Raw genomic sequence first — 24,249 nt, forward strand, 5'->3', positions numbered from 1 at the left:
CCCTCAACCAGGCAGGTTGACACTCTGGGGTTCTCAAAGAAAAGGCACTCGCACTCAACCCTGCCACATTATTTGTCGATTGATCCTGCCTCCCTTGCCTCTCTTCAGGAAGCCATTGAGGATCTTTCAAAAGCTGTGCAGCAAGGACAGCGCACAGGGCAGGAACCTGCTCATCAAGGTAGCCTGGAAGGTGCAGGTCTGGAAAGAGACGAGGGGTGGGAGGGAATAGGATCCTGAGTGGATGAAGTCGGGAATGGTCTGAAGCATTCCTTGGGGAGGGGAAGCCTTTGGCATGAATGTGGCGACAGCCTAGGTGCGGATGCCGTTGGCGGCGAGGGGGCAAGCAGGTGGTGTCCAAGCAGACTCCCTAGCCTACACACCCTCTCTCTCTGTGTTGACAGCTGGTCCAGGTGGGGGCCTCTACAAACCTGGAGAGCCCAGAGGACAGACCTGTGCTCAGTGATGGGGTTGGGCTGGGTTGAGGGCCACAACAATGATGAGAGTAATAGGACCCTGAGTCCTCAGGAGACCATGGGAGATAGGTGGAGTTGTCATGTTTCCCGATGAGAAAACAGGCTTGGGGAGGCCAGGCTGCAAGCTCAAGGTCACACATGGAGTGAATGTTGGAATGAGATTGTTCTGGAATCACTCACGGCCTGCTTCTGGATAATGGGGCCTCAGGATCAGTATGAGTTAGGTCAGATGTCTAGGTTCTGACGTCCAAGATGGTGGGGGCAAGTGGCCTGAGGGTATGATGGTCTCAAGGAACTTGTCCTTGGCCCTGCAGGAGCGACCATCCAATAGATTTGCCACCCTGGTGATGGCCCTCCGGGGAGCCCAGAAGAGGATGCAGAAGAAGGTGAGTGTGCCTGAGGCCCAGGGCCTCCAAAGTCAGAGGAGGAGGAGGGCTCCTCCCTGAGGGCTGGAAGCCTCCCAAAAAGGAAAGATCAGGAAGGGGGGGTCCTTCCCACTCCAGCTGCGGCTCCTGGGGCCACAGCTTCTACAATTCTTATTTCAAAAGGACCAGGAGGAGGGCCCAGAGTGGTCCATAGAGAATGGGTTTTGCGGGTGGGGAGGGACCGACCTAGTGCTCCATTCCCTGGCATTTTTGAAAAGCAGGCCCTGAAGGTGATGAGGAGGAGTCTGATGTTCTGGGAGGGGGAGGGGAAAGGGAACCCGTGGGGGGGAGGCTGCTAAGGGTCCTAGGCTGCTCCACGTGAGCCCCTGCGGTGGGCTAGGAGGCTGGAGCATTTTCAGTGGAGGGTCCCTGTGGACACCAGCGAGCAGGGACTCATCCCAACCCTCCCCCTCATGACACAGGGTGTCGTGCCTTTCCTTGGCACTTTTCTCACCGAGCTGGTGATGTTAGATACCGCCATGGAGGACTATCTGGAGGTGGGTGAGCCTGAGGATTGTGGGGGAGGGACCAGAATCCGGAGGTTTGGGAGCAGAACGCCCCTGTACTGAGCCCTGAGCTCTCAGGACTCGGCAAACCTCTCCTCATGACAGCCTCACGGCTACCCTGTGAGCCTGGGGGCTGTTGCCCATCTCAGGGATGAGCGAGGTGAGGCTGCAGTTAGGCCACGGCTCCCGGTGCCGAAGACTGGTGAAGCAGCAGAGCTTCCTGAAGGCAAAGCTGCATGAGGTCTGTCTGAGTGGACCTCAGCCTCCCCCGGTGAGTTTGCCCGTGGGGGGAGAATGAAGTCAGGACCCTCCACGTCAGCAAGCACCTCAGTAGCCGCAGCAGCCCCTTCCTGCCTGAGGCTTCGGCCTCCCCTACTGTCTTCCGAGAGGGTGGTGCTGCAGGGTCCCGACCTGTAGCCAGTCCATCTGCCCCATGTCCTCCTTTCTCTGGACCCCAGAGCCTGGCCTAGATCCCAGGCCCACTATCTGTGTATGCACGGCCCCCTCACGGGTCCTGGCCATGGTGCAGCATGAGAAGGGATGGGAATCAAGTGCTCCTAAGAACCAGGGGCCTCATTCTGATGGACTTTGTCTGCATTCCAGGGGAATGAGATCAACCACCAGAAAAGAAATAAGGTGAGCATATGTGGCGCTTCCCGCAGGGAAGGGTAGGGAGTGGGCCTCAGAGATGTCCCTGGGAAGAACATTGCTTGGCTCCATCCCCTCCACCTCACATTTCCTGGGATCCCTTGAGAAGAAAGCAGTGCAAGTCCCATCCCGTTAGGAGATGGGGACAGAGCATGGCATCCAGGAGGACTTCCCGGAGGAGGGGCTACTGATACTCACCTCTGAGAACAGGTGGAGACCAGATGAATCTGCAGGGAGGAGGATGGCAATGTGTGCCAGGACCTGGGATGGGTGCCCGGTCCCGATGCTCTACCCTCACCAGACCCTGCAGCTCCCCGCCCCCCCTCCCAGGCTCCCTATACATCCTGTGCTTCTCTCTCTGCTCAGGAATATCAAGTCATGACAGACATCATGCTGCTCCAGGTGGCTGCCGAGAATTACACCCTAGAGCCCGAGGATCCTTTTTGGGCCTGGTTCCAGGCTATGGAGCCGCTCAGCGAGGCTGAGAGGTGAGGCCCATCAGGAGCTGGGTCGGTGAGGTTCGGGGTGGACTCTTTCTGCTGGCCACTCCTGGGATCCTCCTTCCCTGGGCAGCCTCAGGCCTTGTTGCCGGGGCGCCAGACTCCAGCTGTGGGCAAACACTGGCAGGGACTCTTGAATGGAAGCTCCTGGGCAACTCACAGGTGTCCCTCTGTCCTTAGCTACACCCTGTCCTGCCAGCTGGAGCCCCGGTCCTAGCTGGTCAGCAGCACTCAAGAAGAAGAACTGGCCGCAGTCAACCTCAGGGCTGAGCAAGTGTCCAGTGGCCCTGCAGGGATTCCTCAGCAGCTGCATCCTTGCGCCCATTTACTCCACACCCCTTCCCCCCATCTATTTCCTTATGTAGGGGGCACCATTTAGTTGTTTTAAATAGTACCGTGATAGATTTGCATGTTAGGAGATTAAAGCCCTTGTTTTGTTTTAGAGCCCGGTGTGTGGTTTGGGTCTTTTACTTCCTACAGTAATGGAAAACTTGCACAGACTCTCATATTCGTTCCTGACCTAGGAAATCTTCCAGAGTCATCAGCTACTGTATGTGGGAGGAAGGAGAAGTGCCAGCCCTTCTCCCTAGCCACTGGAGGGCACCCCCAAATCCCCCTTACTCAGAGCACGCGTCCATTTCAGTCAATGAATTTGGGCAAACAGCAGAGACAGCCCCTCAGAACTCCTGAGATTTAGAGGTTGCAGGGACTTTCCCAGGAATAGCAACAACCACTGAAAGTGGGAGTCTTTAAGACTTGTACGCCCCAGAGCGCCTTCCTGCCCCAGGACTGGGGTTGCCTTTCTCCGCTCTAAGGCCAGGAAGACTGTGTCCTGCTCCTTCCGTTGAGATGCTTTTTTGGTTTTGTGTTTGGTTTTGTATTGCCCCCGTATTTGGAACTTGTCATATTGTAGTTCAATCTCTGGAACTGCATCAGCACCTAGTGGGGAAAAACACGGAAGGAGATCAAATCCTGCGTGTGAAGGGGACAAAGCCAGAGGAAGATAATTTGCAGATGGACTCAGGGCATTCAGGACTTTCCAGCCTCAGTCTCCCCGTTGGCCGTTTACCAAGTTTGGAATCTTTCTGGGATTCTTGTCAATGATCTCTGGATTCCCTTTCCTGCTTGCTATGTGTGATGGGAAAAGATGGGAGGGGTACCTTAAAGGACACACCTGAGCCTGGTTCCATGAGTATCTATGCTGACCTAGGAGCCAGGATTTCCAGCCTTCGTGCATCTCCTTATGCGGTTCTTCTGAAGCAGCAGTTCCCTCCAGGCCCCAGGCTCTGCGTCCGATCCATGGTAGCCACTGTTCCCTGGCTGGCATCTGGTGGATCAGGGATGGGTTCTCTCTTGCCAGGATAATGGGTCATATCCTTTTTTTTTGAAGTTTTTTTTAATTTATTTGACAAAGAGCAATAGTAAGAGATTGAACACAAGCAAGGGGAGTGTGAGAGGGAGAAGCAGGCCTGCAGCGGAGGAGCCTGATGTGGGACTCGATCCCAGGACTCCGGGACCACACCCTGAGCTGAAGGCAGATGCTTAATGACTGAGCCACCCAGGCGCCCCTCATTTTCATTTTCTTAATGACTAATGATGTTACACATCTTTTCATGCATATAGTTGCCATTTTAAAACCTTTTTTGGGAAAGTGGCTGTTCAGGTCTTTTGCCCTTAAAAAAAAACCAACTTGGGTTTTCTTAATATTGAGTTAGAAGAATTGTTTATATATTCTAGATGCAAGTCTTCTTCAGATATATGTTTTGCAAATATCTTCTCCCATTTTATGCATCATGGAGGATTTTTGAGAATCAAGAAGTTACGGCCTGGGGGGTAGATAGTACTCCCAGGCTGATGTGTTTCATTCTAGAGTCTCTGATACTTTCGTAGCTGCTTCTGCTGCCAGACCTTCCTCCAATTCTCTCTCACCACAGTGACATGGAAACATCATGTCACCTCCACCTAAAAACTGCAGGTCAGCTCTGGCCTCCACTGCCCACCCTCCACCTCACTGGAAGCGATGGTGCTCACCTCCATACTTTTCTTCCTTGTTTGGTAACACATAGGAGCAATTTTTTCCTTGTATATCAGATTATCACATTATATGCCTTAAAAACATGCACTTTTGTCAGTTATAGCTCAATTTAAAAAATCGAGCATCATGTAGCGTTACTATTGCTGCATAACAAATGACCCCAAATCTTATCGTCCAAATAACCACCCTTTGTTATTGCTCGGAAGTCTACAGTTCTGCTGATAGAAGGCAAGCTCAGCTGATCTCAGGCGGGCTCGCTTGCACACCTGCAGTCATATGGAATCTCAGTCTCTCTGTAAGTGGTTCAACAGAATCCAGCCCCCATATTACCATTAGCCTGCTGTTTCTGTCTCTGTGGTTCCAGTTCATCTAACCGCATTGCTGTACTAACACGGCTTCCAGCAGCCTCTGGAATCCCTCTCATGTGCTGCTGGGCCCAGAGACGGCTTGTAGACCTCTAGGATTGTTTTGATTTGGTTCTCTGAGAAGCAGACCCTGAGAAAAACACTTAAGTATAAGTAGCTCATTTCAGGAAGTTGAGAAGTGGAGAAGGAAAGGAAGGTAGAGGGGCAGCCAATACAGTGTCTGTGTTAATGAAGAGGCTACCACTGAGAAACTGGGGCACAGTCCCACTGGGGATGTGCTTCCAGATTGTCCCATCTAAGGGACAAAGAATGGAACCTTTGTTGAGGTTGAGAATCATCTGGTGAGAGTTAACGTGAGCCTCTTTCCTCCTTAATCAGGGTTTTGACTCTGAGGCTTCTCCCTCAAGGCTTTACTGCAAAGGAGTTGCTGGCCGTGGAGGCTGGGTCTAGTCTTGTCAGCTAGGTTCCCATTTAACTATTTTAAGTCCACTATAAGTAGGTGATATTTACCTGGTGGGTAATCACAAAATGCAAATGGACTCAAAGGATACCAGAAGGAAGTCTGACCTGTTTTCCTTCGTGGCATAATCAGCTAAAGCCCCTCCCACCCCCTTCAGGGACCAAGGGGGCTGGATTTCTGGATTTAAGGCTGCTGGTGTGCCAGTAGTGCATTGGCTGCACCTGTTAGCGCTTTCCTGTGGGCAGCAGGATGGAATGCCCATCAGAAGCCAGCACTCCATCCTCTCGTGCATGCATCACCAAATAGAAATCTGCTTTTAATGAAGCAGCAGATATTTTTAGTGATTTATCAGGAAACGTTTTGTTACACGGGATGATGGAATACCGCAGAACATTCACGTAATCCCTGCGGCCTCATGATTTGAAAGTCTATGAAGGAATTTAAGCAGTTGGATGTAAGCAAGCTTAACAGTAGGAAGAGCACAAAATGGCCTAATTTATCAGAAGATATTGTGTTAAAACTTGCACAAGGTGGCTTCTGAGCTTGCTGTGCTCAAAAAATGAACAAGGGTTGTGACAAGTCCCTGCTTCAGATCCACTGATTCTCTCCCAGGCTCAGACTAAATGTTTCTAGGCCTGTGTATTTTTCTGCCTTTCAGATTTTCACCCTCTCACAAGACTGTGTTGGACCACCATTTTGGCTCTTGTCCCCTCCCCTGCCTATCACCAGCCACGCTTTCAATCTGTTGTAGAGATGGATACCACTATGAGTATCTTCTTGCTTTCCAGGCTGAATTAGCCCCACCAGTATCAACGTTCACACCCGGGTTAATTGATTAACACATTCATTTGTTTCAGGAAGTAGTGTTGAAAGTATCTGTGTGACCAACATTAGGGCGCTCAGCAAACACAAAGCCCCAATATTTACTTACACTCTCTTGATGTCAAACATTCCAGTTTGAAGGTGGGGGGGGAACAATGTTCCAGTTTAAAGGCCATGAGGCCGGAGGGATTCTCTCTAAGTCAGGAAAGGGAAGGCCTCTTTGTTCTATTCTGGCCTTCAGTTGATTGCATGTGGCCCACCCACATGGGAGAGGGCAATCTGCTTCACTGTCTGCCAATTTAAATGTTAATCTCATTCAGAGACACCCTCCACAGACACAGCCAGAGCAATGTTTGACCAAAATATCAGGGCGCCCCATAACCTAATCAGGTTGACACATCAAATTAACCATCATATTATTCTTCGTTTCTTTCAGCAGCTCCAATTATGGATGTGCCTTAGTTTATTAAATCAGTCTCTGTTCATGGACAGTTGATTATTTTTAATCTTTTGTTATTGTGAGTAACTCTGCGATGAACAGCCTTGGGCACACATATTCATTTGTTTGCCACTGCATCGATGGTTCAGCTTCCCAGAGGTGGGATTTCTGGGTAAAAGGGAAAATGCATATGTAATTGCCCCTTCCTGGAGACTGTACCACTTTGCGTTCTACCAACAATGCCTGAAAGCCCTTGTTCCATGGGGAAACAGGGATCCATGTTTGGTCAAGGAGAACACCATCACTCTTGGCTATGGAGATTGCTTTAGGACCAAGCTGGCCAATGGGAGTGATCAATGGGAGTTTTTTGTGAAAGCATCAGGACACAGAAGCTGTCTCTCCCTGGGGATGGCTCAGCTAGGTGTTGTAAACCTCCAGTGTCTAGGGGCGACCACATAGAGAAAGCCTGGTCAAGAATGATACAAAGAAGTAGTGCCGAGAGACACAGAAAGGACAGTAAGATGGAATCCTGATGGAATAATAGAGCCCCTGGATCCAGCTGGACCTGAATCAGAGGCTATTCCTACACTTATTCAGTTATGAGACCAAAACTTCAGTTTTTAAAAGCCAAATACAATTTCACCTATATGTGGAATCTAACAAGTAAAACAAACAAGCAAAAGTGCAGAAACAGAACCATAAATAGAAACCAGTGGCTGCCAGAGGGGAGGGGGTTGGGGGATGGGCAAAACGAGTGAAGGAGAGTATAGGCTTCCAGTTATGGGATGAACAAGTCACAGGGATTAAAAGTACAGCATAGGGAATATAGTCAATGGTATTGTGATAGCATCGTATGGTGACAGATGGTAGCTACACTTGTGAGCATAGCATAATGTATAGACTCGTCCAATCACTATGTTATACACCTGAAACTAACATAAAGTGTATATCAACTCTACTTCCATTTTCAAAAAGTTGAAATGAATCCATTTTCCTAAAACCAAGAGAGTCCTAACAAATGCAGCATGCTGCACAAAACAGGATTTCTGCTTTCACAGTAATTTACAATTGAAATGAAGGCATAAAAATTGAGCTACCCTATGATCCAGCCATTGCACTACTGGTTATCTACCCCAAAGATACAGACGTAGTGAGGAGAAGGGCCATATGGACCCCAATGTTCATAGCAGCATTGTCCATGATAGCTAAATCGTGGAAGGAGCCGAGATGTCCTTCAACAGATGACTGCATTAAGAAGAGGTGGTCCATATATACAATGGAATATTACTCAGCTATCAGAAGGAACGATTTCTCAACATTTGCTGCAACATGGACGGCACTGGAGGAGATAATGCTAAGTGAAATAAGTCAAGCAGAGAAAGACAATTGTCACATGGTATCACTCATCTATGGAACATAAGAACTAGGAAGATCGGTAGGAGAAGAAAGGGATAAAGAAAGGGGGGTAATCAGAAGGGGGAATGAAGCATAAGAGACTATGGACTCTGAGAAACAAACTGAGGGCTACAGAGGGGAGGGGGGTGGGGGAATGGGATAGACTGGTGATGGGTAGTAAGAAGGGCACGTATTGCATGGTGCACTGGGTGTTATGCGCAACTAATGAATCATCGAACTTTGCATCAAAAACCAGGGATGTACTGTATGGTGACTAACATAATAAAAAATATTATTATAAAAAAATGAAATGAAGGCACGAAAAACAATGAGAACAACGCAAGACAGAGTATTATCAGGTGCTATACTTTCTGTTATAGACTGAGCGCCATTAGTCCTTCCGAAGTCAGAGGAAGGGCAGGCAGTGGGCCGTGAGGTGATAGGATTTGGGTGGGTGGGACTTCGAAGAGCTCCATAATCCTGTGCCTGCAATTTGAAATCTGATATGGTCTGAGAACCAAAGTTTTTGTAGTGTTGGGGCAAACTTGTGTTCAAGGTGGAGGTGAAGGAATTTTAAACTGTCAGCTTAGGGGCTATGGCCTCAGACCCTGCCAGGGGTGATAGATATGTCACTTTTGGTAGATGTACAGTTTTACACTTCCAACGTCTGAACTATTTAAATTCTGAAACACTTTTGGCCCTACAGAGTGCCTAAAAGACTGCTTCTGTGCTTCACGTCTCAGGGAAGTGAGGGGATGTGTTTTCTGAGGCCTCGATGTTGGGGTGGGTGACCCCAAGGGAACCCCAGAGGCATGACTTGAAAGGCACCCATCCCATGGGCAGCAGGAAAAAGATAGGATGCCTTAAGCACTTGAGATGTGTAAACTCTCCGTGTCTCCAGTTTATAAGTCTCTACTACCATCCCAGTGGGGCTGCTGCGTAAAACTAGTCAGACTGTGACCTGCACGAAGTTGCTTTATCAAGGGAGGAGGCGGGATAACATCCAAGCTGGGCCCCCCTTCACTGGCCACGTGGGCGCTCTGGCGCCGGCCACCCATTCAGCACTGTTGGGTGATGTGATGGTGGTGGCGACAGTGAGGCAGAGGGAGCATTATTAGGCCTTGTGCTTACTATTGACCAGTTAGTGTCCTCTCCCTGACCACTGCCCATTGGCACATGGGCCTGAGCTATCCCTGGCCTTCCTCTCTGCAGTCTTGGAATGGCCTAACAGGCTGCCCCCCAAGCCATGGGCTCCTCTAGGACAAGGACCATTGTCCTCCTCATGTCTGTATTTCCCAAGTGCCTGACATGCTTAGCACAGAAAGGGGTGAGTGAACTACATCCGTTGAATGGTGACTGTCCATTGCTAGGGTGACCCGAAGGTCAGAGACTCCCTTAACCACAGCTCCCTTTTGTACATTTCCCCACAGAGACTCCCAAGGAAGGGGCTGCACCCACACGGCCGTGGGTGATCCACAGCCTCTTCTCACCGAGGGCATCCACGCCTCAGCCTGGGTCAGCTCTGTGATCTGTGGGCTGTTCAGACCTTAGGGGCCAAGAGGTGTCTGACTCCTTTGTCAGCTGCAGGGACAGGAATGAAATCCAGCAGGATCTCCCAGGAGCTACACAATCTGTGGTTTCTTCAGTGGGTGTGATGAGAAGCATCCAGGACGCCATCAGACTGGCTCAGGGGCAGGGACATGGTCTCTGCGGGCCCTGACCTGGAGCCTCCCACCATTGAGAGCAGCTCCTCTCGTTTAGGAGCAGAGTTTGGGGGATCCCAGAGTCTTCCCTTAGGAAGAGTCCAGGCTAGGTACCTTAGCCCCTTATCCTAAACCCAAGTTGCTGTGCCTGAGTGGTGAGCTGGCCCACTGAGCTGGAGTTTCTCTTCTGTGCAGTGTTTTGTCCTGATTCTCTGTTCCTCTCCTCTCAGCCATGCGGGTCTTCTTGGCTTTTTGCTGTGGGGTCACTTCCTGAGGTGAGATAGGGACTGTAGACCAGGATGTGCCTTAGGCTGGCCCACTTTCCTTCTTCTTCTTCTGGAGCCCAGTAGCTGGTGGGTGGGTCAGAACCCTGTGAGAGGGCCTGGGTCGTGAGGTTTGATGAAATGGGTGGAAATACTTCTGTGATGAGAAGATTGAGGAGAAATGAGCCCTGTGGAAAGTGAATGTGGCGGGCAGGAAAGAATGGGGATTTAGACAGGGCCCTGAGAGGACCTCCCCATGCAGGGCTCTGGCTACTGGCCCTCCCTGAGACCCACTGCTGCATTTGGCAAGGGGGCAAGGGTGGCCATCTGGGCAGGACTGGCAGGGCAGGTGTGGGAGCAGCAGGAGCCACACCCTGAACCAGGCAGGCAGGGCCTCGCCATCTGGCCATAGGAAGAACTCCTTCACGGTGCTGGGCCCTGTCTGGCCTCCAGGCCACACTTTGGGCAGAGGGGTGAGAGAACGGAGCCTTCCTTTCTTTGCTCCCTTTTCTCAGATCTTCAACAGGAAACACCTGATCTAATTAGGAAAGAGGGACGGGGAAGGGGCCCTAATTGGATGAAGCTTTGAGCTGCCTGTGACCATCTGCACAGTGTGTCCTTTGCCTCTATCCTGCCAAGATGTGTGTGCGCGCATGTGTGTGTGTGTGTGTGTGTGTGTGTGTGTGTGTGTGTGTGTGTGACAGAGAGGCAGAGAAAGAGATGATGTGAACAATAAGACAGGCACCCTGGACGCACTGAAACTAGGGCTCTTGTTCTTAGCTCATGGAGAGGCTTCTGGGGTTCATGAAGCTCCAGAAATTGTGTGCAAATATTTGGGTGCATGAGCATTTTTCTGGGAAAAGGCTCAGAGCTCCCAGATTCTCACAGGGGTTCACAGGGCCCAAAATATCAAGAATTTTAAAAAATAGATACACCTCATACATGGCGTCCACGTGGACTTGGATCCTCCAGGCCCAAATTTGGAAACAAGTGAAAGACAGGTAGAAAGAGGAAAGGGAAGGAAACGTTGAGGGTGTCTGAAGTCAAACAAGACATCTCTGCCTCAGGGTCAGGAGGGCGAGTAGGGGCTGCTGCTGCAGGATCGTGCCAGGATTTCTATAGCATTAAGTGACACTGGCCTGGGTGCTCAAAGGGACCCACCACCTAGAAGACCTGGTCCTTGCCTTTTTTGAGTTTGTTTGTTCTTGCTTTTTCTTCTTATAACTTCCACTGAGTCTGGAGTTCTGATCTGTTTATTTTGCACATGTCCTCCGAGGGAGGCAGAGGGAGGAAAAGAGAAGGGTCCCGGACCTTTGCGGACTGGTTAGATCTCTTACCCCTTTGGGGCCTGGGCTGGCCATCTTTGCTGCCATTGGTGCCTTGCTGGGGTTGGGGGGCTACTGCTGAGGCCTGCGCTACCAGGGGATTTTATGGCAGGCCCGTCCACTCCTCCCACTGCTGCCTCCTCATGCTGTGGCACTCTTTCGGGAAGGCATTTGCAGCTTGTTGGCTTGGTCAGTGACTCAGTGACACCTCAGTCAGCCCTGGAACTCCACCTGTTGGAAGCTGGGAACGGCTAGGGCGCTGGGGAACATGGGTGGGAGCAGCTGGCTGGGGCCTGGGGCTTGGAAGGGTAGCTGTTGCCCCCTCCAGCTTGCCCTCCCCGCAGAACCAGCGGGACGCTAGTCATGCGAGAGCAGAGGGGGAGCCCAGTCCCTGCATGCAGTGAGCCTGCGTTTCCTCCAGAGTCTGGGGCGCAGCCCCGGGGCTTCACAGCACCTCAAGGTACCTCACTCTTTTGGAGTTTGCTTTGTGGCTGTCACTGTGAGCTCCTGGAGGACCCAGAAATTTGGTCTTTTCATCTTTAATGATATAATGGCAGACAATTACCTAATACCTACCGTGTGCCTGGTACCATTTTGAAGCAGCCGATATGTTTTAGCCCAGTAGCTTCTGACAACCCTATGAGGAAGATTCTGTTATTATCCCCAGGTGATATAGGGAGACTGAAGCACAGGAGTGTTGGATCACATGGTTTCACAGCTAGCCAGTAGGAGAGCTGAGGTTCACAGCCAGGTAGCCTGATGGCAGACTGGCTGCCGACACCATGCCATGGGACCGTGGCATCTTCGGGGAGCCCTGCAGACAGGAGATGGGAAGTGTTCACCGAGCACGGGAAGGAGACTCAGAGAAGGAATGAAGAGTGCATCCCGTGCTGAGTTCACCATTTCCTGAACCTGAAGGCCAGCACTAGCCACCCAGGCCTGAGGTGGCCCCAGACACACCTTAAAAGGGTTGTTGACGTCCATTGTGTGTCTGTGATGTTCAAATGTCTTACAAGCATGACATTTCTTCGTACTTAGAAAAAGATGATAACAAATTTGTTTCATGTGAAGGAGTTTCCATGGCAGATAAAATTGGGAAGGGCGTTGCAGGAAGTGGGAACAGAGGGTGCAAAAAGCTTGATCTTGGGGAAGGTAAATAGTATACCATTTCCAAAACTGACAGACTTTCAGCAGAGAAAGGATTTCACGGTTAAATACTTTGGAGAAATGCCGAGTTAAACAAAATTAGACAGCTCTCTTTGCTACACGATTGCTCAGAGCCTTTAACATGCTGAAGTGTATTTTAAATCTACGAGTAGAGGAGAGAAGATGCTACATTTCCCAAGTTGTCTGGAAAATCTGCAGCAAGGCACTGAGAGTCAGGAGACCTGGGTCGCAGTCTTGTCTCTACTGATGCCGTCTGTGTACCCTGTCGAGCACCTAAACTCTGGGCTTTAGTGTCTGAATAGAAGAGATCAGCAGCAGGGCTAACATCTATCGAGCACTGACTCCATTCTAGCCTCCAAACTAAGGACTTTTACACTCACTGTCCTCTTCCCAATCCTATGAGATATTCTACAGGAGAAAAACCAGAGGCTTCCAGATGTCAACTGAAGACATGGAGGAAAGGGGGAGGGGTAGACTTTGGGGACCTTGCAGAGCCCAAATCCTGTGGCATGTGCCCCCTCCTAGCTCCCCTTGGACTGGCAAGCCCCATGGGTGGGGTCAGGAACTCCTAGCAGGGTCCAGCTGCAGAGCGGAAGGTCACGCCAGATGGTGGGCCTGCCAGCTATCTCAGGAGAGGCTGAGGCAGGAAGGAGAGCCAAGCAGGACAGCGGCTCTGGGAGGGGCACTGCCCAATTGGAACAGGCACAAGAGCCTGGTCTGGAGCCTGCTAGACAGCAGGAGGGAGGGGATCTGGTTGGCAGGAGGTGTGGGGACAAGGGGACCTCTGAGCAGCAGCTACTTGCCTACTAGTTTGGAAGTATTTCAGCCTTTCAGTAGCATTCTGTCTACCAGAGGGTTTGCCTAAATATTAGCTCTGGTTTTAGGGGCCTTTCCTGCCAGTTCTTCCTTTTTGCTCTTGAACCAGAGGCTTTGCTGCCCATTCAAATGTTGGTTCTCCTGACAGCCTGCTCCCACAGCAGCTCCTGGTCTGTCAGAGTGGTCAGAGTGGGGGCGAATGGGGATCTGAGAGTCTGTGTCACTCCAGAAGATAGAGTCTGAGGAGAGGGAGACCTTTGGAGCATCGAGTAAATGTGCACTGAGCGCCTACCCTGTGCCAGGCCCTGTGACGGATGTGGTATACCACAGTGAGTACAGCGGTCAGGTAAAGGTCCCATCAACAAAATAAGTCAGGGTAGAGCAAAGGTGTCAGAAGCCTGCAGAAGCAGCTTTCCCCCACAGAGCAGTTTCACCTCCTCACGTGACCTGGAAACCACTGGGAAGGCAGCCCTGGCCTCTGACAGGGATCCTATGTGCCCAGGGTGGGTGCCCTTCTTGCCAACCTTCCAGCAGGTGTTTCTGCTTCTGCTCCGGACTCCCGGCCCCGTGGGTGGCTCCTCTGGGTGACCCGCCTAGGGCGGGGGGCTAGGGTTTCCTGGAGCAGGGTGTGGAGTCAGGGATGGAACAGAGGAGCCATTGAGCTGCCCACAGAGCTGCTGCCTGGTTGCCTACAGGCACCGTGGGCTAGCCCCAGGGAGGCCCGTGCTGGGCCTGGGAGGGGTCACAGCTCAAGTCCAGCCCAGGACTCCAGTGGGAAGGGCACTGGCTTGGTCAGGGAAGGGCTGGGGGAGGGGGGGCTCTGTAGAGTTGGGGGGACTGGGGCTTGGGCCAGGCACTTCTCACTGAGCAGCTTCCCGGGACTCAGTGCCCCCCATCCCTGTGACCCCTCCCAGGCCCAGCACAGGCGGCGGGGGGCTCAAAAAACATGCAGGAGGGGCTCCTGGGTGGCATAGCGGTTAAGCGTCTGCCTTCGGCTCAGGGCGTGATCCCGGCGTTATGGGATCGAGCCCCACGTCAGGCTCCTCCGCTATGAGCCTGCTTCTTCCTCTCCCACTCCCCCTGCTTGTGTTCCCTCTCTCGCTGACTGTCTCTATCTCTATCGAATAAATAAATAAAATCTTTAAAAAAAAAAAAACATGCAGGAGGAGTCTCTGTGGTGGGCAGGCAATCAGTCCCCATAGCCTCCCTGCTCAATTGGCTCCCACAATCCTGATCTGGCCCAGACCCAAAGCCTCCACCAAGGATGGAGAAGAGGCAGGAGTGACCCCTCCTCATGCCGCAGGCCCCAGAGCCACCTCCTGTCAATGCCTGTCAACTCAGTGTGCGGTGCTTCCCCCGAGGTGCTGGCAGCCCTGGGTGGGCTGGGCTCTGTCTCCACCTCAGCCTCCCCCCTTCGAGAAGCCTGTGCCCAGCTTGGAGAAAAGCTCTATTGTCCTCAGCTGCACCCCGCCCTGAGCACCTTGAGCTCTTCCTCAGGGCGTGTGGCTTAGAGTTCGCTCTGCCTTGATTGGAGCAGGGACGGAGGGTTAGTCATGAACCACTTGTGAGGGAGAAAGGGGCAGTGTGGGATGTGGAGGGTCAAGGCTACGCCTTTCCTGTTCTTGTCCTCCAGGAACCAGGGGATTTCAGCAGAGCCCAAACCCTGGCTTTCTTCAGGGCTGTCCTAAGGTGGTCTCTCTCCCAGAACGGCCAAGATCCCCACTGGGGGCAGGTTGGCAGCATAATATTGCACAAAGGACACAAGTTCCAATTGGGTTCCTCCACTTACGTGGAACGGTCTTGGGCACGTTGTTCCCTACCTGCCCTGAGCCTCCGTTTCCTTAAAATGAATATAATAATACACATATGACATGCTGATGAATGTTCTCAGGATAAACCAGCAGAACTGTGCCATAAAGTGAGTAGTTGGCTTTTCTTTTCTCGCTGGTCCGCAAATTTTTCTTTGTTCAGCATCTGGGATTGAACTTGTGGGCATGGACCGAGTTAATCTCTGAGCTGCCTGCTATTCCCTACTTGTTCTTTGAATTCCTCCAACACCTTTGTAACTGGCTCTCTGAATTAATTCCTTCTGTTGAACCATCTGGTGTTAAACACCTCTATTGCCCTGCCTAGACCCGGACTGAGGCAGGCCTTAATGCTCGGAGCTTCATCCTGGCCATTTAACCTATGGGATGGCCCAGAGGCACAAAAGTGACAGAAAAGGTAGATCTGCCACTCTGCTGGCAGTCTAGTAGGGGACTCTGCAGAGGAAGACCCAGAGCTTGTCCCCATCCAAGCTCAGAGCCTGCCCTTGGATACCTCGGGCTCTGGGTCTAAGACATTCTCTCCAGGACTCGCTCCCATGGACAAAGCACCTGGGGAGAAGCAGAGCTGTCTCTCAGATGTCTGAAGCCTGCTCTCCTCACTGTCTTCCCACAGTTGGCAATCCTCGAAGACTACGCGGACCCATTTGATGTTCAGGAGACTGGCGAAGGCCCAGCAGGAGCTTCAGGAGCCCCAGAGAAGGTCCCTGAAAATGATGGCTACATGGAGCCCTATGAGGCCCAAAAGATGATGGCTGGTGCGTGATGGAGTCAGGCTAGGGGATTGCTCTCTGAAGCCTGGGTATTTGCACAACAGGCTCTGGGACCCACAAGACTAAGAGTGGTTCCATGATCCCTTTACTGGGTCCTTGGAGACCATGGGTCCACCGTGGACCCCCTTGGGTCCTTGGCCACTGCCTTCAAGAGAGTCGTCTTGGAGAAGGAGCGATGACCTGTGGTGCCTGAGATGTGAGGTGGTAGAGAAGGCCACCAAAGGTCAGGCAGATAGAGTGAGGACAGTCAGGAAGGGCAGGACAGTGGTTGGACCGGGAGTCATGGAACCCAAAAAGAGAATCACTAACTTTAGGGAAGGTGGTGAACTTGAGATGATGTGATGTCAGAGTGAAACATCTTTATGGCAATTGGAACCACATGGCTTGAGAAGGGCAAGCCTGTCAAGGAGCGGGGGCAGACAGCAACGAATAAGACCTGGTCTTGGGGAGCAGAGCAGAGGTCAAGAGAGGATCCAGGGAAAGAGTGAATGGGGGTGATCCGAGAGGAGGACAGGGGTGAGTCAGTCCAAGGCAGGATGAAAGGAAGGTTTGCTCAGGGGTAGTTTTAGTGTTGGGCATACTGAGGAGCCAAGATGAGAGGGGCCACAGGGGCAGTGAAGGGCCTCAAAGGCTGGAACGAGGCATTTGGACTTGCTCCAGAAGAGGAGGGAAACTAATATGAATTCTCAAACAATATGGCATTTTAAGGGGATTATTGAGGCTGCGGTGTACAGAACAGACCAGAAGAACTGGGCATCAGAAAGATGAGTTAGCAGTTGTGGAAACTGCTGAGGCTTTAAGGGAGCAATAATTAACATGGCTTTCTTCCCCTCCTGAGCTTGGAGATCATTGAGAAGTCAAATCAAGGTAACAGACTGATGAAGACAAGAATGTCAGTTTTATTACTGATAAAATAGATTGGAGAACATGACTTAGCTGTGTCTCCCACAATGGGCTGCTTAATACTTCACAGAGTTAAACTTGCCCACTCGGGCTTGGGCCATGAGGCACAGCTGTAAGCCCTCTCATGGGGGCCAGGAGAAGAAAGAGCCAGAAGGCAGAGCTGAGAAAGAGAGCGAGCATCTACGGGTGATCAGATAAGCTGCTCTCCCTCCTTGGGAGAGGGGTGGGGGCCAGAGAGCGGTCAGGAGTGTTCTTCCACGGAGCTCGTGGAAACATGAGCCGGGAGAGTGGAGGTTCACCCTAGTAGTAATCTAGACGTGGAGAGACGAGGGTAAGAGTCATCGGGTACTGGTGGTGAACAGGTGGAATTTAGACGCTGAACGGGGGCCAGGACCGACGAGAGCAGTGTAGTGGACGGAGAAGGAGAAAGTGGGAGGGAGACTGCCCTATTTAGATCAGAGGGGTGTGTACCCCTTGGAGGCCCATGAATGCCCTGGAATTGTATATGGAAATTTGCACATTTTTCTGGGGAGTAGCCCCATAGCTTTTATTAGATTTTCACTGCGGTCAACGATCCCAAAAAGGGAATCACAGAACTGACTAGAAGAACTTCTGGGGAAAGTGGCAAGTTTGAAACATTAAAGTGAAAGATCTTGAAGGTAACCGGAAGTGTATAGGGTGCCAGGAGACTGGGCAAGGATGTGGGCGAATTAAGACCTGGTTCTGGGGAACAGAGACCGAGAGGGGCCAGGGGAAGAGTCCAAGGGTGATGGGAGAGGACAACCACGAAAATGACTTGTCAGAGGGGACAGTTTCAAGGAGGGAGTGATCAGGAGTATCTGGGCAACGAAGAAGGATTTTCGGATTGTCAAATGATACAGCTTGGGATGCAAAGGAAGAACTGGAGCTGTGTAGCCAAAAGGAGGTGGATTAGGAGAGGACCCTGCCTCCGTTTCCAAAACGTGTAAGCCTCATTTCCTAAGCCCTTGCTGGCCACCTAAGGATCTCTTTCTGTCTTTCACTCTGGTGCTTCTCTGCCCTGGCCTCCATTGGATCCCATGCTTTTGGAACCCCAGAGGTGTTTTAAGGGCAAGGGACACCAGATGTCCGGCCATTGGGCCCCCAAAGCCAGTGGCATCTCTTCTGAAGGAGGCTTGGTGTGTTGCTGAGGGCGCTGCCAGAGGAGCTGAGGAGGGCAGCCAGGGATGCTCTCACACCTCCCCGCCACCTTGCCCTGGCAGAGATCCGGAGCTCCAAGGAGACGGCAGCTCAGCCCCTGCCTCTATATGACACGCCCTATGAGCCAGAGGAGGAGGGGACCACCCCAGAGGGTGAGGGGGCCCCCTAGCCCCGGGAGTCCCGGCTGCCAGAGGATGGCGAGAGGCCCCCTGAGGAGTATGACCAGCCCTGGGAGTGGAAGAAGGAGCAGATTTCCAAAGCCTTTACAGGTAAGCCCCTGGCTGGGGAGGGTGGGCCTGCTGGGGCCTCTAAACAGCTCTCCAGGCCCAGGGGCAGGGAAGGAGTGGACCCCAGGGGTTGGGGGAGGCCCAGCAGCTGGGCTCCAGGGAAGCACGGTTGAGCGCATCACAGAGATTGGTGAATTGGGCAGTGTGGGCGCGGCACTGTGTGCGGGGTCAGGGAATGGGCACAGGAGGATGAAGGGTCTCCCTGCATCACCACCTCTCAGAGGCCAAGAGGCTTAGGCCACTTCCGTCTTTTGGGAGACAGGGCCTATTTTAAAATAAAGAAATTCCAAACAAAATGATAAAACTTGTGACATATGTTAAATACTTACATTTAACAAAAGAAGGCATTGAACACCCCAGACAAGGAAAACGGCTGTGTGTATAACCTTTCGAGAACCCAGCCCTGAATCAGAGAGCTGTGTCTCCCAGTAGCAGACTGTGCCAGACCAGGGACGCCTGTGCCCCGGGGGGGAATTCGGAGGAGCAGGAACTGGTGGGGAGAGGGAGGCTGTGAGAAATGCCCTTTGTTGAATGAGGGTTAGGTTTCTCCTGTACCAAGCACCCCAGCGCCTATCCCAGGCCTGGAGTCCCACCTGGGAAGGTGTGTGTTGGTGGTCTGAGTGGGTGCTGCTGCAGCCTGGAGAGCCTGGAGAGTGCTTTAGCTCCTGGGTTCTTGATTCGGTGAGAACATAAAGGATGTAAATGCCATTCGACTTCACCCCCACTCCCAGGGCCCCCCACCCCTCCTTGGGCACGGGGCTCATCCTGGAGCCGGACTCAGCTCTCTGCCCTGTCCTCCCCTCCCTGGCAGCGAGTAGGAAACCACAGGCTTCTGATTTGTTTCCGGTAAAGCATGCACCATTGAGTGGGACCGTTTATCTCCAGAAGTCTCCTTGGAGAATCAATACTGTTTGGATTGCTTAATGGGGAAATCTATGCTCGTCATTAGGAAACCTCGTTAGCAGCCCTGCAGCCGCCAGTGGCATCCCTCTCTTAATCGTCAGGGCTCGGGATTGAGGGCGTGGGGGGTAAATTTCAATAAAACATCTGCCCCCACATCGGAGTATTCATGACAGCCTGGAGCTGGGCTGTCCGTCTCACTGCCCATGGCTTCCCAGGCCGTGGGGAAAAGGAGGAAGGGCGGCAAGTCTGAGGGTGCCAGGAGGCTGTGGGAACCTGGGTGTGGTGCTGGGAGGCGAGGGCAGCTCGTTGTCCCTCGTTTCCTCCTTTCCTGGTCCTTTTGGGCCCTGGAGGCTTATGAGGGTTCAAGTGAAGGGGACCCACACGGCTGGCAGGGCAAGACTCTGCCTCCGGCTCTTTGCTACCTGTGCCTCCCCCCTTCGACTACGCAGCCTGGTGTGGTCACTGTGGCTCCATCCAACCCTCCGAGAGTCCTGCTCCCCCCTCAGAACCCGTCCCTGCCTCTGCTCTTACCCTCCTCCTTTCTAGGCTATTCTGTGTCCTGGCTCTGGGTTTTGGTGTCTCAACCTCTGCCTCTCTCTGTCTCTCTCTCTGTCCCTGTCTGTGTCTCTTCTCCCTGCTGCTACTGGCTCCAGTTGACATTAAGGTCATCAAAGACCTACCTTGGCCTCTGCCGGTGGGACAGCTGGACAGAAGCTGCTCCCTGCCTGACAGGGACAGGGACATCTCCGGTCCAGCCTCACCCCTCCCTGAGCCCAGCCTGGAGGACGGCAGCGGTGGGTCCTGTGGGAGCTTCTGGCCAGGGTGACATGTCCTCTCACGCCTCAGGCCCTGTGGGCTTGGGTTGGCAGAGCTGAAGTGGGGTAGGGTTTGGAGAACCTGGAGGAAGAAAGAAGGGACAAAATACACATTCCTCCTTCCTCCCAAAGGTGTGGGGAAGGTGTCTTCTAAAGGAGTCCCTTTCTAAATATCTTGCCCACCATGCCACAGAAATCCACTATTTTACATTCACTTCTTTGTGAGTATTTTGCCTGACCCAATCCTTTGGCAATGCAAGTAACTCTTGAGGTGGGGGTGATGCTAGCATAGGAAGTGTCTGACCCCTTCGGGCAAGGGACGGGTCTGGTCCTTGCATCTGGTGACTGAGAGACAGGAAGGTCCTGAAAGCGCTACAAGGAGAGAAAAAGCCCAAATGAGGAGAAAGGAAGCACCGAACACTTCATCTCTGTCAGTTTGGTACAGAACGGGCAGCCAAGTGCTTGTGAACCCCTGTTTGTACATTTGTGCCTGAGTGTGAGGGGTACTTTGTAAATGCAGGATGAAGGAGGGTCTCCATCGCCTGTCCGTGGGTGCCTGTGCTCATGTGACCCACTGGCTTCCTCCCTCGTGCTGGCTCAGTGGTGGGCCTGCCCTGGTCTGGGAGGGCAGAGCCGCCTCAGCTGGGTGTCTCCGGTGGGGGCGGGGAGCCTGTGGGCAGCAACCCTGGCGGCGGGGGAGGGGCGGGCCGGCGGCGGCTTGGGGCAGGATGAACCTGTCAGGATGGCACCAAGGGGAATCGGATAATTGTTCTCAAATGCATAAGTCACTTCGACAGAATGGCTTGGCAGGGTGATATGGAGAACGGTCATGAACTCTGAGGAGGAGAAAGAAACGATATTATCGGCGCTGAAGCCACCCGGAGGGGGAATGGAACAGGGGAAGGCAGGCAGCTGCTCCAGAGGGAGAAGTTTAAGTGGTTTCTCATGTTGCTTCTCTCCCCTCTCCTCCCACAGCGTAGGGACTGGTAGGTGCGGTGTGGCCTAGGAGGGCTGCGCCCCACCCCCACAGCCAGTCAAGCCCAGGAGCATGTCCCACCCTTCCAGAACATTCCTTTGACCCCTTTTGGCAGAAAATGGTGGAGTCCTGGTTATTCTATAGGGCTCTATCTCTAGGGTCCTCAGAGTCTATGACTGGTATATTCCCCACAGCCCAGTTTGAAGGATCTGAGAAGAGCTGCCTGTCACCTGGCCGGGAGGAGAAGGGGCGGCTACCTCCCCGACTCTCTGCAGGGAACCCCAAGTCAGCCAAGCCCCTAAACGTGGAGCCCAGCAGCCCCCTTGGGGAGTGGACAGACCCAACATTGCCTCTGGAAAACCAGGTGTGAGTGTCTGTGTCCAGCTGGGGACTCTCTCCCCTCCCTTCCCCTCCTGCCACTGGCTTGCCTGCAGGGGACACCCAGAATGGGTGGGCCAGGACGGCGAGGGACCCAGCAGAGATGCCCCCTTCCTCTCTCTTGTCCTCAGCTGGTACCACGGGGCCATCAGTGGAACAGATGCCGAGAACGTGCTCCGGACGTGCAAAGAGGCCAGCTACCTGGTGTGCGACAGCGAGGCCAGCAAGAACGATTTCTCCCTGTCCCTCAAGTGAGTCGGGGTGGGCCTGCGGTAGGCAGGATGGGCTTGTGAGGATGGCACCAAGGAGGATCCATGGGAAGACAACCAGCAGGACAGGAGAAGACTCCAACCTTCCCCCCATGCCCAGCCAAGCTGGGGAGAAGTCCATCCCCAGGAACTTTTGCTGACTCTGGGCCCTAGGGACCTGGAGCAGTCTGAGGCTCCTCCCCTGACCTCAAGGAGCTCAGAGTCCGTTAGAGGAAACAGTCAAGCTACAGTGTCCAGCTCCAAAGTTTATGTCACTTACCAGCTGTGCGTCCTGGGGCCCCCTGAACCTCTCTGGGCCTCAGTTTTCTTACTTATAAAGTAGGGGAATAATAATATCTACCTTATAGGGAAGGATCCAATGAAATAATATATGGGAGGCACTTAACATGGTGCTAAGTGCTAAATAAATTATCACCTTCATCTTTACTAATGGCAGTCCAGATGTTCTTGAAGCACCGGCAAGGAGATAGGAACTTTGCCTGAGGGGCTCTGCAGGGGGAGGCGGAGGCTGGATCCTGGGAGGAGGGTGGAGCAGTGGACACAAAGCTATCGTTCACTCTGAAGAAGTGGGCAGGAGGACTGGGCGCTAGTGGCTGATAACTGAGTTTTAAAGGATCCAGGAAGATGGGGGAGGCAGGGCGCTCCCTTCCCATCAGCCTTCCTCCTAGGGAGTAGATAGACACAGAGCAGCACTGGCCTCCTACCAGAATGGCCAGCCCTCCCCTCGGTATCCAGGAGTCCTGCCCGATAGAGCCTGCCCCCCACATGGCAGCCTGTCAGATGGTGGGTTCATTCGCGTCGCCCCCGTCACTCCTGGGACATCTGTACCACCTCCTACCACATTTCTCAGGGGCATTAGAATACAGGTATACCCCCACTTCAAACAAATGCAATATACAGCAATGTGGGACTATTAAACAGATACATTTGAGGATAATTATTGAACTTCAACTAAAAGATAATGGGAAAATGCCAGTCTAGAGTCAAACAACCTGAATTTTATTCTTGGGCTTCATAAAACTAGCTTTGTGACCCCAGGCAAATCATGGAACCTCTCTGGGCCGTGGTTTCTCCCTTTGCAAAATGCATTGATGGGTACCTCTTAGGTTTCTTGCAGCTCTCATACTCTGCAACTGTCATAAAATCAAAGGAGCATTTAGGAAAAGTTCATCTGTCAAAAATCTGATATAACCCTAGGAATGTGTGTTGCTTTAACAGTTAAGAGTCACAGAGCACCTACTGTGTGCTGAGCCGTGTATTCACCGTCTCCAAACCAACTGCCAACCTGGAAGATGAATCTCTTTCTTATAGACAGAAAGAAATACAAAGAGGTATGTGACTTGCTCAAGGCCACCAGGTAACAAAGTGCCAAAAGCAGGATTTGGACCCAGTTCAGTTCAGTCGGACTACAAGAACCGCACTATTCCATTGCATCGCTCCACCAGTCCTCAAGTCTGGAACAGTCCAAGGCTGAGACGGCAAGGGTCTGGCTCTGTGAAAGGAGCAGGGCGGGGCTCAGCCTTATCCTGGGGAGTAAAAGGGGAGGCAGGCCTGGATGCTGCTTCCGCCCAGGCTGATCCAGCCCCACCAGCAGCTGTCCGCCAGAGCCTCGCTTGCATATAAATGGCTTCTCTGAAATACAATTAAGGTTTCTCTGCTCTCTGTAATGGAAGGGCTTTCACTGGTGATTAAACAGCTTCCTCCAGAAGCCATGTCAGCTCTGGCCCTACCGCCCAGCTAGTCCCACCCAGACTCCTGAGGGTTGGGCAATGACTCTGCTTGGGACTTTATCCCAGGAGGTCAGTTATCCAGATGGAGGCTTGTTGCCACTTTATTGCCCTTTTTGGCCAGATCTGTCCCTCAAGGAGAAGATATAATGTAGTTTTGGGGAGAGGTGATTATCCCAAGTGGATTGTGGTTAGGGGTTTTCTCCAAACTGTGAGAGGGAGAGGGAAAGCAAGGCCCAAGCTGCTGCCCACAGCTTTGGGCCTGGGCCATGGCATAGGGCAGACAGGGGAGGGGGACTACTCACTGCCTCCCCTCTCTACCACCCCCAGGGACTGCACATTTTCCTCAGGCCCTTAGCTCCCTTCCCCAGGGCCTGTGTGGTCACTGTCAGCCTCAGCCATTATCTCGGGCCTACAGAAGAAGGATGCCCCCCCACCCCCCCACCCCCGCCCATACACACATACACCCAGCCTGGGGCCCCCAGCAGGCTTTAGGGCACAGTATCCTGGGGCAGGGAGAAGGAATTGGAAGGGTGGGTGATAAAGGACTGCTTTTTCCTGTCATCCCTTTCCTCTCTTCAGTCATCCACTCTCCATCTTCACTTGTGGGCCCAGTGAAATGGGTCCCGTCAGAGGCCTCTTTGTACGCAGGCAGGGGAGGGAAATGAGGTTTGTCAGCCTCACCTCATATGAGGGCCCCCCTCACCGGTCCTACCTCCCATACAAGTTTCTGAGCCCTGCACTTGTCCCCAGGTAGGCTCTGGCCCCGAGAGACAAGTATTCAGGCTTCAGGGCTCCCCCAAACACTGCTTCCTCCTTGCTGTGGACCAGGCCTGGTAGCTTGGGCAGACACTGTTCTTGCTCGGGCCCCACC

At 52.7% G+C, this 24,249-nt stretch overlaps 1 protein-coding gene across 1 annotated transcript; it reads left to right on the forward strand.

The window, feature by feature from the left end:
* The first annotated feature begins 928 nt into the window (after window positions 1-928).
* Window positions 929-23,790, forward strand: LOC125281961 (SH2 domain-containing adapter protein F-like). The gene is given in 8 exon segments (XM_057312862.1): window positions 929-2,040; window positions 2,419-2,540; window positions 15,782-15,923; window positions 18,083-18,289; window positions 19,864-20,004; window positions 21,196-21,367; window positions 21,511-21,630; window positions 22,867-23,790. Coding segments are annotated over 6 exon segments (678 nt in total). The 5' UTR covers window positions 929-2,040; window positions 2,419-2,540; window positions 15,782-15,889; the 3' UTR covers window positions 22,871-23,790.
* Window positions 23,791-24,249: the final 459 nt, after the last annotated feature.

The sequence above is a fragment of the Ursus arctos genome, unplaced genomic scaffold, assembly GCF_023065955.2.
Source record: "Ursus arctos isolate Adak ecotype North America unplaced genomic scaffold, UrsArc2.0 scaffold_16, whole genome shotgun sequence".
Classification (NCBI taxonomy): Eukaryota; Metazoa; Chordata; class Mammalia; order Carnivora; family Ursidae; genus Ursus; species Ursus arctos.